At 32.7% G+C, this 23296-nt stretch overlaps 2 protein-coding genes and 1 pseudogene across 5 annotated transcripts; 2 read left to right on the forward strand and 1 right to left on the reverse strand.

Annotated features, from left to right (window-relative positions):
• Positions 1 to 1220: 1220 nt before the first annotated feature.
• On the forward strand, positions 1221 to 2274 carry LOC124841024 (uncharacterized). The gene has a single exon (XM_047317192.2). It carries the CDS (start codon positions 1373 to 1375, stop codon positions 1955 to 1957), a length of 585 nt encoding a protein of 194 aa, XP_047173148.1. The 5' UTR covers positions 1221 to 1372; the 3' UTR covers positions 1958 to 2274.
• Positions 2275 to 9777: 7503 nt separating this feature from the next.
• On the forward strand, positions 9778 to 15539 carry LOC124841023 (trihelix transcription factor ENAP1-like). 2 transcript variants are annotated; one of them, XM_047317189.2, is made up of 3 exons: positions 9778 to 11333; positions 14030 to 14087; positions 14179 to 14385. In XM_047317189.2, the coding sequence occupies exons 1-3, from the start codon at positions 10442 to 10444 to the stop codon at positions 14285 to 14287; spliced, it is 1059 nt and encodes a 352-aa protein (XP_047173145.2). In that variant the 5' UTR covers positions 9778 to 10441; the 3' UTR covers positions 14288 to 14385. The 2 variants fall into 2 exon arrangements, with proteins under 2 accessions (XP_047173145.2, XP_047173147.2); XM_047317191.2 differs by lacking the exons at positions 14030 to 14087; positions 14179 to 14385 and adding an exon at positions 15232 to 15539 and having other exon boundaries at positions 9805 to 11333.
• Positions 15540 to 17147: 1608 nt separating this feature from the next.
• LOC124841012 (protein LIGHT-DEPENDENT SHORT HYPOCOTYLS 10 pseudogene) lies at positions 17148 to 22910 on the reverse strand (annotated as a pseudogene). Of its 2 annotated transcripts, none has more exons than XR_015786945.1 (2): positions 22087 to 22910; positions 17148 to 17499 (listed from the first exon to the last, which is right to left on the reverse strand). The product of XR_015786945.1 is annotated as a protein LIGHT-DEPENDENT SHORT HYPOCOTYLS 10 pseudogene, transcript variant X2 (transcript). The 2 variants fall into 2 exon arrangements; XR_015786944.1 differs by having other exon boundaries at positions 17148 to 17487; positions 22087 to 22897.
• Positions 22911 to 23296: the final 386 nt, after the last annotated feature.

Consider the following 23296-nt stretch of genomic DNA (forward strand, 5'->3'; position numbering starts at 1 on the left):
TAAAAAATCTCTATTAATTTTTCATTTTATAACCAAATGAATCACTTTTCATCACATGTAAGAAGAATATTGTCAAGACATTTTTTTGGCACATTTTATTATTGTGTAGACTTCATGTAAAATAACCCTGAATCGAATTCAGTTTTAATGAGATCATCATGCAAAATTCACTTAATAATAAACATATGTCAAATCAACGTATACATCATCTAAATTTCAGAGTCTTAATCAAGTTCTTATAGTTTAAATAATTTAATTCAACTCACATACTATCTCATCAGATCAATAATCTTTAAATTATATAGACAGTAGATAAAAGTTAGATTAGATATTCAAAAGTTTTTACAGTGCCATCTAATTATGAATCGTTGTTGTATAACCTATACAGATACTAAATGAATTACATATACATATATTCTGCTTTAAAATAAAATAAAATTATAATATTGGCAATTGGTGGTGTGAAAGGAAAGACGAGCTAGTAAGGAGAAGGAGAATATTTGTTGGAGGATATAGAAGCGATGCAGAACAACGGGGTTGGAGTAATTAATTGACTTTCCTTTATAATATACTATAGATTATGTGGCAGGTAGAAATAATAAACATAATAATATATTAACCAAGGGAAAAAATATATATATATATATATATATATATTTAGGAAATATGTGAAAGGGATTTGGGTAGTAGAAGCACTTCACTCACTAATCTAAAAGGGTTTCATTTACCCTTTTACCCTGTTAACTCATTTGATTTCCCATTCTCTCCTTGACCCCACACTCACCTAAACTTAGTGTAAATATTCATTATTGGCCGACAAGTGTCAACCTTTGATTGATACACGCACATCCACCCACGGCCCCATCAAAAGCTTCTAAGCTTTTGCTTCCTAAGCAGTCCCATCATTCACTGTGCCATGTGTCCACTCATATCACTATACCAACCTTCCATTCCTAACCTAATACTATTCATTTCACAACACCACACAAAACCAAGGACTTTCGTCTCCTAACACCACACTCTTCTGCAATTATTCACACCATCAATTTCATCCCGCACCTTGCTACCATGGATAAAAATAAATATTCAGATCAAATTAAAAAATAACTTCAATAAGCACACTTTTGAAGTGATGGTTAACATTTGTCAAATATTTTTCATTAAAAAAAATATTTCAGATAATAACGAAAATAAAAGGCATCATCGTCTCCTACAAAATTCTTTTATGTGACTTATTCCCACTGCATTGCTAAAACATAAAACCACACAATCTCAAAATAAACTTTTCTCTCTCTTCACTCTCTGCTCCCTCTCTTCCTCCACCACCCTCTTACTCTCGAGTCTTTCCGCCTCTTGTTCTTCTCTGCTTTCTATGATAGTAGCGTTACCAACGCAAATAGAGAGAGCAGAACAGGAAATAATGAGAAACACCATACGGTGTTGCATCTCTTGCATTCTTCCATGCGGAGCACTGGACGTAATCCGCATAGTGCACTCCAACGGCCGCGTCGAGGAAATCAGCGGCTCCGTCAAGGCCAGCGAGATCATGAAGGCGCACCCCAAACACGTGCTCAAGAAACCATCCTCGCCCTCCACCCAAGACGGCGTCGTTCCCAAAATCGTCGTGGTCCCTCCCGACGCTGACCTCCAGCGCGGCAAGATTTACTTCCTCATGCCCCTCCCCTCTCCCCCCTCCGACAAGAACCACCGCCAGAGACCCTCCTCCGGGAAGAAGAAAAGGAAGGACCACCACGCCGAGAGAATCCACCACAACCACAATCTCAACAACAACAACAGTGACGCCATTTCCGTGGCCAACTTGCTCGTCTCGAACGATCGCTACTTGACTGAAATACTCTCCGAGAAGCTTTCTACGCAGAGAGACAGAAGACGAGGTCGTGTCGCCGTTTGGAGGCCTCACTTGGAGAGCATTTCCGAGTCACCGCCTGATATATAACTACTGTAAACGCTTCTTCATCCTTAATTGTTCAATATCTTAAGCCTCTCCCTATATTATATTATACTATACCAACATATATATTTCCATCTTCCAAACTTCAAAAACCCGTTTTTTCTAAATTCAGCTAAACAATTTCGTTTCATTTTTCTTAATCGTATAGGGTTAAAAATATAGGAATACGTGTCTGTTGAAAGAGGTCAGTTTGTATCTGAGTAGCTGACGATATTGGTATATGAAGTAATGAGATGATAATACGTTGTGATTTTGAGAAGTGAGATCGTTTTGAATAAAAGTCGGGGATCACAAGTGCTCAACTTTACTGATTGCCATTTTTTTAAGCTTTCGTTATCAGCTTATCATGATTTTGAAAGGGGGTGTTGTTGGTGTTTAGTTGGTAGGGTGCATGAGCGATGGAGGTGTGCTATAATTTTGTAATTTTCAGGAAGGGATGATAAGAAGGAATTCTGTGAGTTTGTTTTAGCTTTTGATGAATTGTTGACGATGAAGGGTTGGAGTTGGAATTGAAGTACTGCACATGGAAAAGTAGACACAGCAAGTGTATGATTGAAACACGGGAGAAAAGGATCGCACTCCTGTTGTGTCTGGTTTTCGGGGCATTCGTCGTTCTGTATTAGATCATAATGGAAGGTGATTGAGACGTATGGTAGAATTTATGCCATTGCTAACAACGGAGTAATCCATTCACGTTTATTCCCCTCGTTCAATTTTGTAGTGTTCGACGGTGTCAGTCATTCTCCAACGCTAGCGAGAGGGTGACGTAATGCTTGCATCACCCTCTAAACATAAATATATAACGTATAATAATGCGAATGAATAAATTCAAGGAGAAAGCTTTTCATTTAATTTATGTTTGATGAGAGAGAAAAAAAAAATCTTTGGGGTCCCTCAGATTCATGGATGTGTAAGCAAGCAGGTAGAAAGCCACGGTGTACTTGGGCAGAAACTAAGGGTAAAAGAAATGAAAAAGAAAAGGGTGGGTTGGATCATGAAAAGACCAAAGCATGCTGGGAAATCACTTTGAGAGTGTGCTTTCCACCAAAATTGTAATATCTAATAATGTTGCGTTGGTAAAGTAATTAGTGGATATATGTATTGTATTGTGTGTCTTTAAGCATTTTGTTTTTGAGTATGAGTTAGCAATAAGGTTAGTGGGTGTGGCATCCTGTAAAGGTGATTGATTACACAGTGGAGTTCTGGGGTGGTGGATTGACTGGACGGCAGATCATTGAGCCTTGAGGGAAGCTTGTGTTGTGTTCCGCGTTCTGTTTTCTGTTTGGTTCTGATTCTGATTTATTTCAGATTCTTTTTTCTGATTCGAACGCATATATGCGGTTTTTACTCTGAAGCCCCACCATATGTCTGGGGCCAAAAAAAAAGTTGGCACAGAGTAAGCGACTCAATGAGGGTCTGCTCCATGTAACAATAAAACAATGGATGAATCATTGAAATGTGATGGTCTCATGGGATGTCAGTGTTGCGAGTGGATCAGGTGAACTCACTAACCTCCTTGTCTGAATCTTCTCTGTACTTCCTCTCTCTGTCTCTTCTTTACTACTTTACTTCATTTCTATGCACCTTCCACCATGTCAAAAAGACACCATAAATCACATAAAATATAGTGATCTTTATTTTCATAAATTTTAGGAACACCAACGTGAATAGTTGATTTTGAAAATCTACCCCCGCTCTGCGTATCTATGTACCTTCTCCATGGGGGATCCATAGACGGGACATCTCCTATTGGCCACATTCTAAAACTTCATCAAAGATGATATTTAGTGTGATAAGGACAGAAATGAACTGTTAATGATTGTGATCATATTAGTGATCACTTACTCACCATATCAGTAACTATTCATGAGCTCCCATGTCTAAGTTTAACACGCTTAATTACCGTAAAAAGCTGTTCTTTAACTAAATTGATTTTACGATTAGAAAGCTCTGGTATGTGGGTTACCCCATTGGTGCCAAAGTCATTTACATTTATGAAAAAATATATAGTTTTCCTTCCCTCTTCCTTTTGTTGGTGGATGATGATATATAAGAATGGGAAATACGAAAATGTGAAATCATGTATAATCATATGTGCTAGCGGCGCCTCACACTTGCGCATAATTAAGCTGAGAGTTACAAAGATCTCTCTGTCTCCACCTTTCGCTTGAATTCATTTCAATATTATATACTATTATAAAGCAATGGTACAATAGTACCATACTATTATTTTAGAACTTCATGAAAATTTTCATGTCTCCCTGTTGGAAATGTATAATATAGAATAATATAATTAATGAGATAGTTATGCAAATATAAAACATACTTTATAATATTGTTGGAGATTGGTAAGCGTAATGCAGACCATAGCCCACACTTGTCTCGCACTAGTGCCTTACAGTTCAAACGTGTTACTTTGTCGCAATTTCAATTGTATGCCACACATATTATGAATTTATTCCCACCAAAAATAATTAACACAAATATATGTTGGGAATATATGTGTGGGTACACATCATTCATTCTCAGTGTAAACAGTGAAATCGAGTTTATTTTTAACAAAAGTTCTTATGTTAATAACCAATTTCTCATGTTAATTACTTGGCTTCTAGTTTGACTTTATCTTGGATACTTAAGTAACTGACGCACGATATGTAACTGGTCTTAGTTCTTCCTTAAAATTTGCTTTTAAATATAATGCTTGATGATTCTTGTATGTTTCTGAGCATGGTAGCAAAGGAAATATTTGTGCTTTGTTTAGTAGAAGAGAATGAACTTAAAAGGAAAGAAGAAAAGTGAATAGATAAGAAATTTTATATATATATATATATATATATATATATATATATATATATATATATATATATATATATATATATATATATATATAACTTTAGAAAGGAGATTTTGTTTAGCTCCAAAAACATTAGGGTGACAATGTGACGTGGGTCGGAGTGAAAAGCGTAGGGAGGGTTGGAGTTTTAAGCTGGTTGACCCGTACAAGTTAATTCGCATAACCTTTTTTTTTCTCTTTTTCACATTTTTTTAACCATCAATAATGTAATGGATTCACATTCTCTACCAAACACATTAAGATAATAGGTGTTTTTGATCTAAAACTTAGACGTACATTTAAATTTCCAACCTTATTATCTTAAAAACAAAATAAGTTAAAAAATATTTGATTTTTTTTATTATAACATGTAAAGTTTAAAAGTAATCACGTAATTAACTATATATATGACAAAAAAAAACATTTAAAGAATACAGGTTCACATAATCAATTAAAGAAATATATGTCAATTATTTATATTTTCTAGTTTAAAACTAAAAAATTATCAGTAAATTTATCCATTAAGTTTTTTTGATTACTAAAGAGAAAAGGTTTTCATGGGTGCCATAGTTTTTTATTAATATTTGTAATATAATAGCTTGAAATTTTGAATGAAATCATTTTATTTTATTTTTAAAAAGTACTTATTATTATTATTATTTTAAATTATTTTTAATTTTAAATTAGAAATTAATTTATACACTATTTTTTGTAGTTAAAATTTTAACAATTAATATTAGAAATCAATTTAAACTCTAACTCATATACCAGTTATAATTTTTTATTTATAATAAAAATTATTTTAAATATTAATAACTTTTAGTTTATAAATTAATATCTAAATTAATTATATTTTGTCTTTAAAATTTATTACTATTTAATGATTTTCTAAATTTTAGGTTAATATTTATGTAAAAGTAATTTAAATTTATTATATATTTATTAAACTTTACAAAATGAAAGCCACGTGTAAAACTTGTGTTTTTAGTATTTCAAGATATAAAATAGCAGTTAGATAATGGATAGGTGGGTGCAATTATTAGATTAAATTCACAGGTTGCTATTAAAATGTTCCTTGCTGTTACTAAACTATATTTAAATTATTTTAATGCACGTAAAAATGTATTTCATTGCAAAAAATGTAACTATGCAAAGTTTTTATGATTTTTAATATATAAAATCCTTTAAATTCTTGCAATACATTTAATCATTTATATTTTATAAATCTTTTAAAATTCAAGTGACAAAAAGCTTAATAATAGAAGTCTATTAAAAGTTCTATAAAAAATATTTCATTCTTGTAAAAATACAATATTTTAAAAAAAGAATATCTTTTAAATCCAATTCAATAACCTAATATAACAAGATACAAAATAAGCAAAGTAATTTTTTTTCTCTACACTTTTACCGAGCACCAACATAATTTTATTCAGTATATATAAGTTGAGTTTGGAATTTCACATGATGTCAAAGTTAATTGTTCAATTTTTCTCTTATGAAAGTTTTGAACATACACCAGTACTTGTTTATTATTAAAATTTAAATCATCATTGATTACATTAAACCTATAGCCGTTTGATTTAGTTTTAGTTTTTTTTCAAAATAAAATTATATAAAAGTGAGACAACTAAATTTTAGTACAAAAGTTATCCATGTTATTACTTGTCATGGTAACATATTCACGTTATAAAAAACTTGTTACTTTGTTAGAGACAGGTTTTACAGTACGTATCTAATTTCAAGTAATGTAAGTTGGTTATGCATCTATATATATGAACTACAAAGAGATTGACAACTAAGATAGGATATTGAATTATTAATTTAGAATTTAGATCCTATTTAATAAAGAAACTGCATATTAAGAAGCAATGACATTAACTGAAATTGTAGATATACTCACTTTTTCATGGAACTTCTTTAATCTTTTTATAATTTTGCATGCATTAAATGTAAATAGAAAGATTAAAATGAAGAAGTTGATTAGTACTGTTCAAGCAAATGTAAATGGAATACTCGGCGAAGATACAAAGTGTGGGAGAGAGAATATGATTCCTTCTAATGATGCAGCTTTTATACTTAAAAAGAAAAAAAAAAAGAGATTTGGTGGAGAAAATCCTAATTAGTACATTTCTTTAAACAAGAAAATTTTACATGATTTACCCATCTTTCACTCATTTGTGAAGGCACAACATCAAACTCATCCTCTATTATATATATTTAATTAACTTTTAAATAATTAAAATAATAAATTAGTTGTGAAATAATTTATATTATTTTTAATTTAATTAAAAAGTTGAGGTCTAATCTAACTTATTAAATTGGGTTAATTAATTCAATTTAATTTGAGTTGCATCAACTCAATATGTTTGATGTGGGTTTGAATTCAGTAAATTATATTTTAATTTGAACGTGAAATAATCTAAACTTAATTCTACAATAATTTAATGTGAATCTAAATTAATTTTATTAAATATTACTTTAATTTAATTCGGATTAGTATGAACTTAATCCACTGTAAATTTAGCTCTTCTTGAAGATAAATTTAACTTCACTCAACACGACATGAATTTAGCTGTAAATCTTAATAATTCAATTTAAAGTATATTGATTCATATTCATTTCAAATATCTTTACTTGAATACGATGAAACTTATCCACGAATTAATCATAATTATTAATTTATAGAACTTTTGTTACCATTTTAATTAGGTAGACTTTTTTTTATTAATTTTTTTATTAATTTTTTTATCATACAGGCCTTTTTGTCATAGATTCATATTGATGAGGATTTAACCCTGAAATTGACAAGTTGAGGGAAGAAAGTGCGAGGTATTGCCATTGTTTCCAAAAATGTCTCTCCTTCAACTGTTTTGGGTGCTTACTATGGGCAATATCTCCAACTTAAAAATGAGAAGTCACTCATAGCACATGATTGTACTTGATGTTTATCTCATGCCCAATAGTCTATTTCTTTTATGAAAACTCCTTTGGATCTGGAATTCACATTTTTTCTTTTGCGCAACTGAGTTGAAAACTCAAGAAATTTGAGACCTTTAGAGTGGTGAGTATAGTAAACAATGACATGACATATAGCTATTAATAGGCTTGTTTTACTTGTTATGTTAAATTTAGGTTTAATTGCTTCCTTAGTCCTCAGTTTGGTTGAATTGTGTCAAATTCATCCTCATTTTTTAAAAAGTTTCATTTTCGTCCTCACGTGGTGTAAAAGTGTCAATTGAATCTAAACATAGGAAAAATTTGTGTCAATGTAGTCATCTCCGTTAAATACAGACTAACTGTGTTAAGTGGTTGATTATTTGGCACTAGAGAATTAAAACGTGGCAAATGAGTGACAGTAGTGGTAATGACGTGTCAATGAAATTAAAATTAGGCTACATGGAAATAGGTTATTGAATTGGGGAAATTAAAATCAGAATTCATTTAGGGTATTTGTGAACGAAAACTAATTAGGGCATTTGAGATATTTGAGATAGAGTGTTTCTGAGTTGAGGAAGGGTGAAAAATCGCAATTGGGGCTTTTGAAAGCAAAACGCGTTTGGTGATTTGGAAGCGTTTTTCGCATTGTTCGTGGGGTATTTGGAAGTGCGAAGTGGGTTCCATTCGAAGAACAGCCATTTCTCAACAACCAAGCTTTCTCACCCAACCCCAATCCACACAGTACCAACACTTCTTCAACCAACTCCAAACCGAAGAACAGCCATTTCTCAACAAACACCCAAAGAGGGAGGAAGAAGTAGAGGGAGGAAGAACAATAAACTCACCAAGCTACTGCCAACACAAAACAGCAAACCCTAACGAAGAAGAAGACAGCCAACACCATCAACTCCCACCACGCATCTGTCACTTATAACCTCATTGAGGTACTTCCCACTTAGGGCATCCACGTAAACCTCTCTTTTGCCACGTTTTAATTCTCTAGTGCTAAATAATCAGCCACTTAACACCGTTAGTGTGTATTTAACAGAGATGACTACATTGACACAAATTTTTTCTATGTTTGGATTCAATTGACACTTTTACACCACGTGAGGACGACAATGAAACTTTTTTAAAAATGAGGATGAATTTGACACAATTCAACCAAACTAGAGACAAAGGAAGCAATTAAACCTTAAATTTAATAAATTACTCTTAACAACTTTAAATGGTTGGAATTAATTAAAATAATTTCTATCTGCTTTTAAAACAAAGTTAAATGTTTGTAAATAAAATTTTATTTTTACAATTTTTTAAAACAAATTAAGTAAATAATTGTAAGTATATATAGGCTTGATTATATAATTTTACGTAATATTTTTTATAACTATATAAAATTAAGTAATTAAATAAAATACTTTTATTTATCAATATTTTAAATATTAATTAAAATAATACTTTTAATATTATAGTAAAATGTCTTTGTTATCATTAATATCTTTTATAATTATTGTGTTGTTAAATAGTTAAAATAACTAATTATTTCATTTTTTAGACAAAAATTCACTTTAAAAATTAAAATAATTTTTTATTAAAAAAATGTATAAAAAATAAGAGTATGACCTAATAACCTTGAATTCCTTAAGCTGAAATTGTAAAGTAATAAAACAAAAATGAGTTACATGGGTTTTGTCTTAACTTTCTACTTGGTGGACAAGTATAACTTTATTTAAAAAGAAATTCTAATTATACATATGGTCATTCATAACTAAATTTAACATTTTGCACTACTATACAGATATTATTCTAATTTAATATTTGACTAATAAAAATGAATTACTTAATTAATTCATGTATTTTTTAAGAAAAATATATAAAATTAAATAATACTTACTAATTTTATTTGATAAAAAATTATTAATTAAAAGTAAATAATTGCTTACTGTGGAATCGGAGTGGTCACCGATCGCGGCATGTTTATTTATAAGAAAAGAAAACAGAAAAAGAGAGTGTAGAGGCAACGCAAGGTATATATTGCACCCACTGAATCTTAATCTTCAATCTTCACCAATCCACTGGCAGCTTAAGGCCTTGATCTTAATCCTAATTATCTTCTTAATCTCAAACTCTATCTCTCTCCTTAATTATAATTATTTATCCAAAATTATTATTAAAATAAAAATAAAATCCAAAAAAGAAGAAAAATGCCAAACGGAATTTGAAGCCATCACACACCGCAAGTCAAGTCGGCAACAACGCGCGTTGGCCTCCCTCTCCAACCTTCACCTTCTAAAAATTCAAAACACATTGAAAAATTAGAATAATATGTATTTGCCCACACATTTATAAATTATAATCTATAATAATATAAACAAGTGGCATTGCAATGGAAATGGCATGATAAGATTATATGAATTGATTGATTAATTAATAAATTTGAAATTTAAAAAACAGAAAAATAATTGGGTGTTTCCGATAGTAGTTGTAGCGGTCAAGCCGAGCCGATCCGATGACGCGAGCCACTCACACACTGGGGGTTCCCCCAACAACACGCGCCCCTCCCCGGCGACCGTACCGTATTATCCCCCACCCTTCCCACTCTTTCGCCTTGCCGTTTCGCTTTCTCTCTCTTCTTTCTCTTTCCGCATTCCCTCTCTCTTTCTCTCTCTTCTTCCCCGAACCCTAATTTCTGTTTTCCGATGCCCGACTTCAACGACTCCATCGCGCCGCCGTCGCGCCCCGTCCCTGTTCGCGAGGACTGCTGGTCCGAGGAGGCCTCTTCCACGCTTGTTGACGCCTGGGGCCGACGCTACCTCGAGCTCAACCGCGGCAACCTCCGCCAGAAGGATTGGCAGGATGTCGCCGATGCTGTCAACGCGCTCCACGGACACACCAAGAAGACGCACCGCACAGACGTCCAGTGCAAGAACCGCATCGATACCATAAAGAAGAAGTACAAGATCGAGAAGGCTAGGGTTTCGTCCTCCAATGGTACTCTCTCTTCCTCCTGGCCTTTCTACGAACGATTGGATGCTCTTATTGGCCCTAATTTCAACGCCAAGAAACCTCCTTCCTCCTCGCCGTCTCCTTCGCCGCCTGTGGCTCTTCCGCTGCTTCCGCATCGGAAGAACCCTTCCTCCTCACCTGCGATTGCGGTGACACCGACGGCCGTCGCGCTGCCTCAGAAGCGTTCCGCCGCTGCGGCGGCGATGGACGAGGGTTATTTCAGAAGAAATTACTCCGCTGTTGCCGCGGCTGCGGCGGCTGCGGAGGCTGACGAAGACGAGGAGGAAGAGGAAGAGGAGGAGGCGGACGATGTGGAGGAGGAGGAGGACGAAGATGAAGGGAGGGGGAGCGAGGTGGAGGAAGGGGAGAAGGAGAGGGAAGGGATGAGGAGATTGGCGAAGGCGATAGAGAGGTTTGGTGAAGTGTATGAGAGAGTGGAGGGTCAGAAGCTGAGGCAGATGGTGGATTTGGAGAAACAGAGGATGCAGTTTGCTAAAGATCTTGAAGTCCAGAGGATGCAGATGTTTATGGACACACAGGTTCAGCTCGAGAGAATTAAGCGGGGTAAACGATCTGGCTCTAACGGTGAGATACAATTTCTTTCTACCTTTTTCTCCTTTTGGCTTGATTTGATCCGCGTTGTACTTTTTAGTGTTTGGTTTTTCAACGAACGAATTATGTTTTGAACTTGAGGGTTGTGGGTCGCCAGGGGATTCTTCGGTGAATTACATTTTTTTTGGGAAAAGAAAAATAGGTTTTGTATGTTGGTTTTAGACTCTAGGCGTTCACTGAATGCTCTGAATTGGTTGTTTCTTGTAGTTCTGCAATTAAATATACTAGCAAGTGGTTCACTTTAGTACTTCGTTTTGGCAGGTTATCATAGTTTATGTTGAGATATTTTTTTATGAACTGTTTTTCTATATAAATGGTTGAGGCATTGAGTTGAGGTAGTCTTCATGGCTATACATTTTTATCTGTGTTCTGATGTTGGTTTAGTATTATAATCACTTTTTTAAGCTTATGGTGACATTGACATTAATGTGGGTGGTCTAGTAAAGCTTTTGATTGAAGGGTCCAACGTTATTCTTTTTGTATGGCTTCTCTTAATCTGTAAGTTAGCTTGAATTTTTTATAAACTCAAGGATTCATTAGTGTTTTGGTGGACTAAAATGGTGTTCAAACCTTACAAATCACATGTATTGCTCATTAACTTCTGTATACAGATGTGTTTAGGTCTGCAAACATTTTTTTTTTATCTTTCTTTGTGGTAGTAGTGTGGAAGATTCTCACATTCAAAGCTTTGTTTCTTAGTTCTGCATTCAGTGGCTGTTGTTAATGATATATTTCCCTTTCCTTTTGTATCTGAGTGAAATAGAGCCAATCTTGGTAAATTGATGCTGTGTTTCTGCTTTTATAAATGCAGTGCTGAACCATGTGTGGTACATGTGTGCTATATATTTCAACTTTCATAAATGTGATGCGGTTTTGGGTAGTTGTGTACTAATATGTAAGGTAAATCGGGGGAAACATGTTGATGATTGAACTCCTGGATATTTTGTGGCACACTGATGTTGATTTAGGGGATAGGAAACCGCTACCATGCAGTAGCTTTAGTAGATGGATATTAGGAATATGATGGCAGTTATATGTTGACTAAAAATAACACAATTGGTAACACATGATTTCTCTGCCAAATTGAGAAATATTGTCTATGCCATACCTTCAATACCAAGAAAGGCTTTATGAATGTTATTTACTAATCTTGTTTAGTATTATTAAAAATGGATTCCTGTTTTGTCTCCATTTTTACAAAACGACTTTAATGCGTTAACTTTATAAATTTAAGGTCCCTTATGGATTCTTGAACCTGTTGTATATGGTTATTTGAACTCGTGGTTTTGCAAAGTTGAGGCACAAATGTCATAATGAATTTAACTTTCTCCTGTATATTTTTTAGCAACTGAGGAGTAATTGTCTGCTATTACTGACAATGAACGCTGAACTTGTACAAATTGCTCTCTGGTTTGCCTGGTCATCTATTGACAATGGCTTAAGAATGTGTCCAAACTAGTACCTATACCCGTACAATGCATGGATATAGGTACTAGTTTGAATTCGGAAATGTAGCCTGTGTTGACTAAAAAAACGATGTGGCGGTAGTGGGAGAAGCAACATGTTGGTTAGTGAATGTGCCACTTGTTCGATCTTGAAGCAGGCACAACCCTTTCCTTATTTAGCTTAATTTATTTCGTTTTTATTTTTTTTGTAGCTTAATAGAGTCACTTATTTTAATTTAAAAATTAGCCATTTTAAATGTTGTATTTGGGTACATCTTACGAAACTGAGGAACGTGATATGAACTCTGAATATTTCTTATGTGCCCACCACAAACCTATTTCAGTCCAGTTCCATTCCAACTCAGTTAAGAGTTACGATTGATGTCATACAGCTCCCAAGCTGTCCATGTGGTTTGAATTCTCAAAGGAAAACCTTCAGTGTCCTCTCTAGTTATTTGTACTTGTCATCTGTTCTCAACACAGGTAGGTAATGGTGGAGTCTGGCAGGAAGCGGCATCTATTATCTGCTCTGTTCAAATCTTCCAGAAAGGTGCAACTACAAGCACTGTAACATGTCCCAGGTTTTCTATCTGTGTGAAGTGAGCCGGATTTTTTAAAGAATGGGCTTGAGACACAGATAAAAGGCTCGGGAGGTTGATTTACCAAATGTCCTTTATTAAAACTAATCCCATTTACTCAGTTCGATAGATACCAGTATGGTTCAAGTTGATAGATTTCATTTAAATATGGATCGATGATGAGTTAATGATTCCAGTTGCCACATGATCCCTATTGGTACGGATGTGCAAAGCTAGGTTAGGATCAAGGTATCCAATCTGTAGCTTAGTTGTTTTGTTTCTTATTTCTGCATGGTGCAGCTCTTTTCTTTGTCCTCTGATTATTGCTTGCCAATCTGCATACTAGAAAAGTTAGGATACTATTTTAGAGAAGTTTCTAATATCGATGAATTAAAACTCAGCAAGATTCCATTTGTCCTGTACTGAAGTAATGATGACCTAGATCCTCAGTAAGGTCCTATGCTGAGAACATTAAGTGTGTAGATGAAAATTTGATGGTAGCTCTGGCTTGCTGGTGGCTTTGAACCCCCTCAGTTGGATTGGCTTCTGGTCAATTGTTTTTCCCCAATTTTATCCTTTTTACCACTCCAGTTTTCTTATATTAAATATATAATTTGGACATATCTTCCTGTCAAACAATGAATAGGTACGACACATTATGTGCTTGAAGAAAGGAGGAGAACGGTGAGTTATTGGTTTGGAAGGTATGGGGTTTTGAGCAAGTTTGATTTTGTTGTAGGAGAAAAAGAAGAGAACTGGAAACCAGTAATACTTTTCTTTTGATGTTGTTTTCAGTCGTAATATTCATAAAAATCAAGACAGTGAGGAAAATGGTAAAGATTCCTTTGATTATCGAGGTTTTCTTATTTCTACCTGTTTCTTATTGTATGTGTTAGGATTATAACTTATATCACTTATATGACGATGTAAGGACTATTTTTTTTTTTTTGCTTGAGAAACGGTAATTTTACTATCTTTTTAAATTCACTTGATTCGTTTTCAGGCCAGTGCTACTAAATGTCAGCTTTCTAGGAGTTATGGGTTTAAGAAAAGTGCCAATAAGATGTTACGTTTTTAATGTTTGCATAATTTGTAGTAATGCGATCTCAACAAATACGGAGTTACAGATGATCTTTGGGGTTTTAGTTCCATGGTTTCGGTGGGATGCGTACCAGTGTGTTTTTTATTTTCATTTCTAAGCATGTAAATGGAAAAGCAAGAACTAGTTGCATATTGGTAAAATGTGCGTTAGGTTCCTTTCCAACTGTAGAAAACCAAACACTTGTAACCTTGCTTCACTTCATATTTATATTGCTGAGCTCAGCGAGACAACTGCTTCAGATTACTAATCAATCCAAGTTTGTTTGGTTTTATTCATTCAGGAATAAGTGTCATTTCATAGAGATATCTTTAGGTACAAAAATCTGGAATTCTTATCCAATCTCATTTTATACACTTTGATTATTACCTGTGGATAAGTATTACCACTTAAAGGCATTCGTGTTTTTTACTTTCAATTGATTGCATGCACATATACTATCGAGGTGCTCTAGATAAGGTGTCACTTTAGAAATAATATTTTTTTTGCTGTTTCAATACAATTATGTAAATGTGTCCGTTTCTTTTGACTTGAAACATACAGGAATTATTTTGTGGTTGTTGGAATCTTGGTGATCTACGATCTGATCTAACTAGTGAAATAATACCATAAGAGTAGTTATGAATTATTCTTTTATTCTAAACCTTTTGTATTTAAAGAAGTATTGATAATTTCAGATTGAACATATCTTAATATACACTTCTCACAGCTCTGCTGAACTATTTTGACAAAATTGTTCATTGCTGCAGATATGTATAGCTAGCCTGGTGAAGTGGGCGATGGTTGGATAATGGTGCTTGAAAAACTGTCTTGGTTTGGGTCTAGTCGTGGGAAAAGTACATATCTTCAGCTGATATACTGTCATGAGGGAAATATCTCCTATAGAAATTTATCCTGGAGTAATTTTGGATTCTTTTAGCTAGCCTTTTATTTGTTGTTATTAGTCCTTCCTTATAAATTAAATCAGCGACTGTGCTAGGCCTAATTTGGCTCCGATATAGAATTTGCTCCAATGTATAACACTCTTATGCCAAATGCCCTCCCTTTTCCCTTTTCACTACCTGGTTTGTTTTTTCAAAGCGCTGTGATAAGTTAGACAGGTAATTAACAAAACAACATAGTGTCCATTGTCGTCCAGTTTCTCACATTAAAAACGCCTAGGGATTTATAAGTGAAAATAAACAACAAGTATAAAAAGTTTCTTGCTTATTTATTTTAAACATAGCTAATATTAGTAAAAACAAACTCGGTCCGTGAAAAAATGTGTGTATCGAACTCGACCAAAAATTTCTCATTTGTTCTGCTGTGTTTGATATATAAGCCCTTATTTCAAAAACTTACTCCGACATAGGCAATGTATATTCATTGTTGAATAACCATTTGTTGCCTTAGTCCAAGTCAAAATTGGTGTTTCTCAAAGTTCATCTACTATTCCACTTATTCTTGGCCTACATGGGTGGTTTGGATTTTGAAAAAACTCGTTCGTCATCGTTACAAAAAACTCGAGTTGGGAATGGTAGATAATGAAACGAAATTTGTGTTTAGTTACTACTTTTTTTTAGTAGTTTACATATTTTAAAAACTAAATAGTTTTTAAAAGCTTAAGACTTAAATAATTATGCAAACAAGCCATAAACACCTTGGTGCATGCTTGCATTTCCGATCTCGTGTACTCAAAAGTACGACATCTCCTTACATGCATATGACTATCATATACTAAGCAAGGACTTTTTTCTGTGTGCATATTAGTATAAAGGATTATAGTCTTTTTTAATCCTTTCGGGAGACATGCAAGCTAAAAGAGTAGAAAATTCTTTAATTAGAATATTTAGTTTCAATTTTTTTGTGGGTTTGAAATCCTCTTATTTATAATTAGTTAAGTTTCTTAGGATATGAGTTGTGTTTCATTGAAGGTGATTCTTGATAATCCTAAACTTTCGTCTTCATTTATTAATTGATTGATCTTTCTATCCCATGGATAAAGATTTGCATAAGTTAAAAGTTGAACTTATGTGAAAGTCAAATAACTAAAATCATACTTTTAATTTAAAAATTAATATGTTTAATAAAGTTTTAAATCTTACTGAAATTTTGGTGACAATGAAATACACATGCTTTTTAATAACATCTATGTCATTGCGTACAAGTAACAGTGGGTCTTTCCTATCGCTGCTATTGTGTAGATAAGGACGATGATTCTTCAATTACATAATTTCATATTTTTAAAAATATAGAGACAAGTACGACGATGAAATAATTAAGATAATAACAACCTCAACAATTAAACTAAAATTCAAACTTGAAACTTAATAAACCCTGTTATTATTTAATCATCTTATAAGATTCGAAAGGGAATTAAGTGATTTTAACATATATGAATGAGGAACGGTTTAATACACTTTGTTCGTAGGCAAATTGAATGGCCAAAATGAACGGTGGAGGGAGGGAATGGTTGAAAACTTCAGTGCCTATAACTTTCCTTAATCTTGTAATTATAATTCTTCCAATGGAATGCCTCAAATGCAGCAACATATGAGAGATCTCATTTTTGACTGCTGCTTCAGAATTATATAAGGGACGGACAAGTGCATGTTTTGTAATGAGATTGTGATGAAGATTTTAATTATTGAATATTTGGACAGAAGCTTTCAGATGTGTATGGATATGTGTGAGAAAGGATATATATAAGATCGTATAAAATAGTAAACATCTGTAAATCTATCCATTCGATCCTCAACGTTTCTATTTTGGGGAAGAGGTCTAATATGTGATAACAACTTACAAGATAGAACATATATATATGCATATATATTTAAGACCTACTCAGACCAAACTTGCTCCAAAAGGATTATTATGTTCAGAACTACGTACTAATTAAGTAATGGGATTTCAATATTTTTCTGTCATAATTTTTAGTCGAAGCAGCAGAATGATGATACTTTTAGGACATGCTCTTTCACTTTCGCGTATTAAATCCCCAGTTCGAGTAAGTCTTCGTCAGGCCCCTGCATGCAACACTGCTTAGCAAAGTCACTTGTTACAATAACATACAATACGCAATCACACCCTTTTTATATTATAGTTCTCTACCCACATAATCTCACTGAGAAGTCACTATAAAAATTTGATTGCAATACATAGAACCATTTTCGAAAAAACTATATCTTTGTTTCTGCAAATATGCACACCAAACATGCAAAAGTAATTTACGTTTAGGTGAAGTCAGACATTATGGTGCATGTCGTCCAACTTGTTTGGTGCCAATGCAGTTGTTTTCAGAATACTTTTTACTCTAATTTCTTATACTTTTACATTTTAATAAAAATGAAAAAATAAAACACTACGTAAAAGTAAAATATTCATTAATTCATTATCTCAAGATTTTAGACAGAGAGTGATATCAATCTTTTGAGGTTGATTTCAAATCTTATCGGTGTTTACGTATCTTAGACAGTTTCTTTTTATCATTCAACCAAAAATCTTGACATTTTGTTTTTATCATTCAACCAAAAATAAATAAACTCTAAGCATATTTATAGATGCTAGTTAATGGTATGATGCATTCGTAAATAGTTTATATGTGTAGGAATTTTTTTATGTATACATAACATATTATATTGTAGTACAATACAATTTAGGCCAAATTCGACTGCTTTATAAATTTCTGTACATATATAACGAATCCGGTCTCTCAGTTTTTTAAGATTAAACAATTATAGCCAACTGTTAACATGTAATCTTCTAATAATAAAAAGCATACTCTATATTAGCACTGACGATTGCTTAGTACTAAGATATATTTAAAATAAAATTAAATAAAAGATTTGTTCATGAAGTTATATATATTAACGTTTTTAATTCATAATAATTAAATGATATATATAGACTAAGATTGTTTATATATTTAAAAATAGATTAAAGCCTGCAATTTATTACAAGTATATGATAGTAATAGTTAAACCAACAGTTAACATCTATTAATAAGGGCTAACCAAAATGAAAAACTGTTAATAAATATAATTTATTTTTAGAATATGTTTAGTGTCCAACAAAGAATGTATCTACTTAGAATATCTCACACAAACTGTTCATTAAAGGCACTAATTATAACAACAATCAATAGTAATAATATAATTTCCAAACACAACATATTTAACGTTTGAAAGTGAAAAAATAATTTATGGGAAGGGATAATGGTCATGTGGATAATGGGAATTTAGTGTTTTATTATTATTTTAATTTCTCATAGTCATAAATGATAAAAACCAATATTTATTTCAATTTATAAGTTTTCAAATATCTGTATTGGCATAGTAAAAAATAACCTTTTTGTTATTTTGAGTACATCTTCGGTCCAAATTTTAAGACAAAATGAAGAAAAAAAATGTGATAGTTTTGTAATGATTTTTTTTTTTTAAAAATTGAAATACAACACACACACACAAGATTTTTACAGAGAAATTTTCCCTAAAAAAATGTCGAGAAAAATTTTCCCCTAAAAAAATTTCTTATTAATATAAATTTTAAACATTATAAAATTTTAACTTAGATAGAAATCTTAAAATCTTCCAAATTCATTACAATAGCAGAAGGATTATGATGGGTCAAGTAAGAAAAAAATAAGACTAAAACATTAGTTTCTAGAATATTGTTAAACTGAAATGTATATATTGTAAAATGTGTAAAGATTTAAACTTTAATGTTGATATATTATTATAACATTTTTTTTTACTATCATCTAAAGGTAAAAAGAACATTTTTATGATATTAAAAATATTAATGTTTTTTAATAATCATATAACAATTTAAGATTGTTTGACTTGTTAAATTTAAACTTTGCAGTAATATTTTAATCAATTATGTTTCCATTAATATTTATCCCACTATTTTGAGATGGGTTGTGGTATAATGACAAATAAATTTATATTTATAGATATTGTTTCAATATATTTTTATGCTAACAAAAAATGTTTAGATTGAAGTGACACAGTTTAAATATAAGTATATTTCAAACTTTTAGATTATATATATATATATATATATATATATATATATATATATACTCATTCTTATATCTATTTTAGATTTAACTTACTACATTTTTTAATTTATTTACTATTTTATTTTAAAATTTACATAATATAATTCTTTATTAGTAATTAACATGTATTTAATTAAATATTTTTATTTTTATTTGAATGTTTTATAAAAGAGTATTTAATAAATATTTAAACAGATACAGATACAAATATAAGTATGGACACAAGTTCACACATATATTTATTTCCCGACTAAGAAAAATATAATTTTACCTATCAAGTATAAAAAGTATAAATAAGAACTATTACTTCATAAACAAACATATATCTCATCAACATAGTCTCCCATTATGTCTTGAATAGATTGACTTGATAAACTCATTAAATTGATTTGTCTTTTTAATCACTTCAAATGGGAACCATAATTATCATAAACTATTTTTCAAAATCAAGCCAATTCAATCAACCTGATATTTTTTTTGACTCTTTGATTAATATACGTTAGACTTTAAAACTTTTTTTTTACTATACTTTTATCCTATCCTTCTTTTTCAGTCATTTTATTATAGTCTTATCTAGTTTTAATTATAAGTATTTTTATATTTTAGGTGAATAAATTAATGACACACATATATAATACATACATACATAGACACGTACGAATTATAAAAAGATAAGTATCAAATAAAACAAACAACAAATGATTAAATATTAATATTTTACCTCATTAATATAAAATTAAATATTTATAACTATGGTTTTAATTTTTTTTATTTCTTTCAAATCGACTATTTTCTTGTAATTCCAAACAAAATAAGTTAAAGTATAAGTTCAGATTCGGTTTTACATGCATTCAGACCAATTCATACAAATAACAAAAAGTAGAAACAGAAATGACAAAAGAGTGAGGTAGAAGAAAATAAGGAATACGAGAAAAAATGAGGTAGAAGATAGGAAAATGAGTGTATGTGTATGTTGTCCCTTCCTAGGCTCAAAATCAAGCCATGATGGAATATCATTCAATCATCATCTATCTTGGTATGCTTTGCCATGAACACAATTTTCTACCAACCACGAGACAGTGTTTATGGGAACCCAACATTCAACTACGTGATGGGACAACAACGATGAATATAGTGGGGGTCATTTCAAGCAAATATTTGTTTCTTTATACTCTATTACTTCTCTGACTCTATGTCATAATTATAGTAAGATTAAAATTGAAGAAAAAGTTCCTCTATGTTCTTGTTAGAAATTGAAATTAACGGTAATTAAGAAAAAATGTTTTTCAAGATGTTCGAAGAGAAGTTCCAATACATGAGAATGGTAGCATATATAAAAAGAGGCAGAGAAGGAGAGACACTATACCAACCAATTGTCCCAATGAAATTTTAAGTCAGTATATGTGCTAATAGTTTTAAAACTCTCAGAAGCAGACACATTAATGCACACTTACATAGTAATGACAAACAGGGAGATATCTTTCCGGCAGAACAATCTTTTAAGTTGAGTTTATGATTAATCTATTTCTCTTTATATACATTATGTACTTTTACTATATTATTTGTAAGTCAAAGATTCAAATTTTAACTTTCCTTTCTACTTTTTAGAGAATATTTGTGAATATACTTGTGAAGAGACAATATGTATATACGGTAGAGAGACAGACAAAAAGAAACGTCCTAGGTCATTTTCGTATAATCTCTCTTCACATTCACAACTACATTAATTAGTACACATTATAATAAGCACACACATGTCCATCACTGAACAAACCAACTTATGTATGTGTGGATGCTGAGAGAGACAAACAGATAAAAATGAACTTTTGTCTACCTTGTTTTGTAATGTGACACAATATTTTTATGGACCACACTACCGTACAGATGGTCTTAGAGAAGGATTCGGTTTTATTAATTAAAAAGCACGTATTCGATTAAAATAAAAAATCGAAATTGAAGTACGTTTCAGGTTCTACGTTGGTTTGTATGAATAACATGCAACGTATATGTGAAGCTGGCATGGCCATGGGGAGCAAAAACATCAAGCATAATCAGAAATAGGGCCAAAATCAGCATAAAGTGCCTACCTGAGAATTATTTAATTAGGAAACTGCAATAACAGTGTTTTGAATGATAGGAGAGAGAAAGAGAGAGTGAAAAGGATACAATGGAGAGAGAGAGAGGGTATCCTTTCTAGACTAATTATTATTCTTTTCCGTCTTTAGCTGCTATATTACTCTACTCAAACAATTTCTCAATCCACCATGGGAATTTAGGGTTTGTTTGTGTCATGCTTCTAGGGTTTGTGTTATGTATAGTTGTATACTTCATAGTATTTCCATGGCTAACATAGTTTTTTATTAAAAACTTGAATTTTTGCAATTATTGTAGTGTGAGTCTATCTTGTATATATATATGCATAGTGATGAGGTTTGTTAATCAACCTACCGACCCACAGGTAATGAGTGTTTGTCCTATCTACAGAGAGAAGGGATTTGTGGCATATAAATTGAAAACATACCAAAAATCAAGAAAGAGATGAATGATTGATATTAGAAATTACCATCGATATCGATCTCAAGTGGCCAATTGCTTGAGGGACTTGGGAGGGTGATGAGGGCCCTTGAGTTGGTTCTTCTTCTTCTTTTTCTTGGTGTAAGGGATGCCTCTTGCCTTTGCTTGACACTCCTTCACCTCACGAAGGTACACGCGAATAGCTCCGCTGCCAAAGGGGTTGGTCTCCGGCGACCCTCCGTGCTCCTCGTAGGCGGCCCGAAGCCGTCCGATGAGCGCATCCAGACTCCCCCATGCCTGTCTCAGAGGACAGGTGCATGGCGCCGGCGGATCGGGCTGCCCAAAGAAGATGCAACCGTGGAGGTGGACCTTGGTTTTTCCGAACTGGTCCAGGTAGCGAAGGAACTCGAGCACGTGGTTGAAGTTACACTGGGAAAGCGAAACTGGCGGTGTCTGGTTCTTGAGGTACTGTCCAAAGGTGTTCCAGTCTCGGCGCTTCTGCGATTCGTAGCGGCTGAGAGGGGCGGGGACCTGCTGCTGATGGCGCTGATCAGAGGCGACGGCGGCGACAGCCCTTGACGATGAGGGTGCTTGGTTGTGCATTTGGGTGGACATGGTGAGAATTGGAATAGGTATGAGTGGAAGGAGAAATATGAGACAGGAGAGGTTGAAGAAGAAGAGGTGAAAGAAAAGAATGTGTTAGTGCAGTGGAGAAAGATGAAAATCACATCTTGGGGTCTTTTGAGAGGACATGTTATGGGCCCTATTTCAAGGTGCTTTTGTTCCCCTTTTCCTACCCCTTCCCTCTCTCATATTTCCATTTCCACTTTTTACCTATTTGCACTAACTTTTATATATGTATCTTCATTTTTTAACCATAAACCAATATATATGCCATCGATCATAATATTTTTTTTATTGATGATAATTTTGTAGCATGCATAATGAGGTGTTCTATGCTATAAATAATTAAAAGGCTATATACTTATTTTATTGTTTTTTGTGTAATTGAAAGAAGACAATTAGAATTAGTGTGTTACCGCGTAGTCGGTGTGGTTTGGTGCTTGTAGTCCAAGTGTGTCTGATTTGATTTAGTCCACTACTAATCAACTTGGTTATCCATAATCATCAGTGCTTTGTGAGCTAATAAGATTACATCTATTATTTTTTTATCAGATTCTGGTCTGCTCTTTTTATTTGTGCTCGTATGCAAAGGTTACTATGACTCATATATGAACGTGTATGTAGGGGAAGGGATT

Source organism: Vigna umbellata, chromosome 5 (genome assembly GCF_029865625.1).
Source record: "Vigna umbellata cultivar VRB3 chromosome 5, Vumbellata_1.0, whole genome shotgun sequence".
In the NCBI taxonomy this organism is placed as follows: domain Eukaryota; kingdom Viridiplantae; phylum Streptophyta; class Magnoliopsida; order Fabales; family Fabaceae; genus Vigna; species Vigna umbellata.

Bases quoted from the DNA above. Each gene is read 5' to 3' on its own strand.
- LOC124841024 (XM_047317192.2), top strand. From the start codon at position 1,373: ATGATAGTAGCGTTACCAACGCAAATAGAGAGAGCAGAACAGGAAATA.
- LOC124841023 (XM_047317189.2), top strand. From the start codon at position 10,442: ATGCCCGACTTCAACGACTCCATCGCGCCGCCGTCGCGCCCCGTCCCT. The intron at 11,334-14,029 runs GTGAGATACAAT...AACAATGAATAG, and splicing joins TAAACGATCTGGCTCTAACG to GTACGACACATTATGTGCTT. The intron at 14,088-14,178 runs GTATGGGGTTTT...TGTTGTTTTCAG, and splicing joins GTGAGTTATTGGTTTGGAAG to TCGTAATATTCATAAAAATC.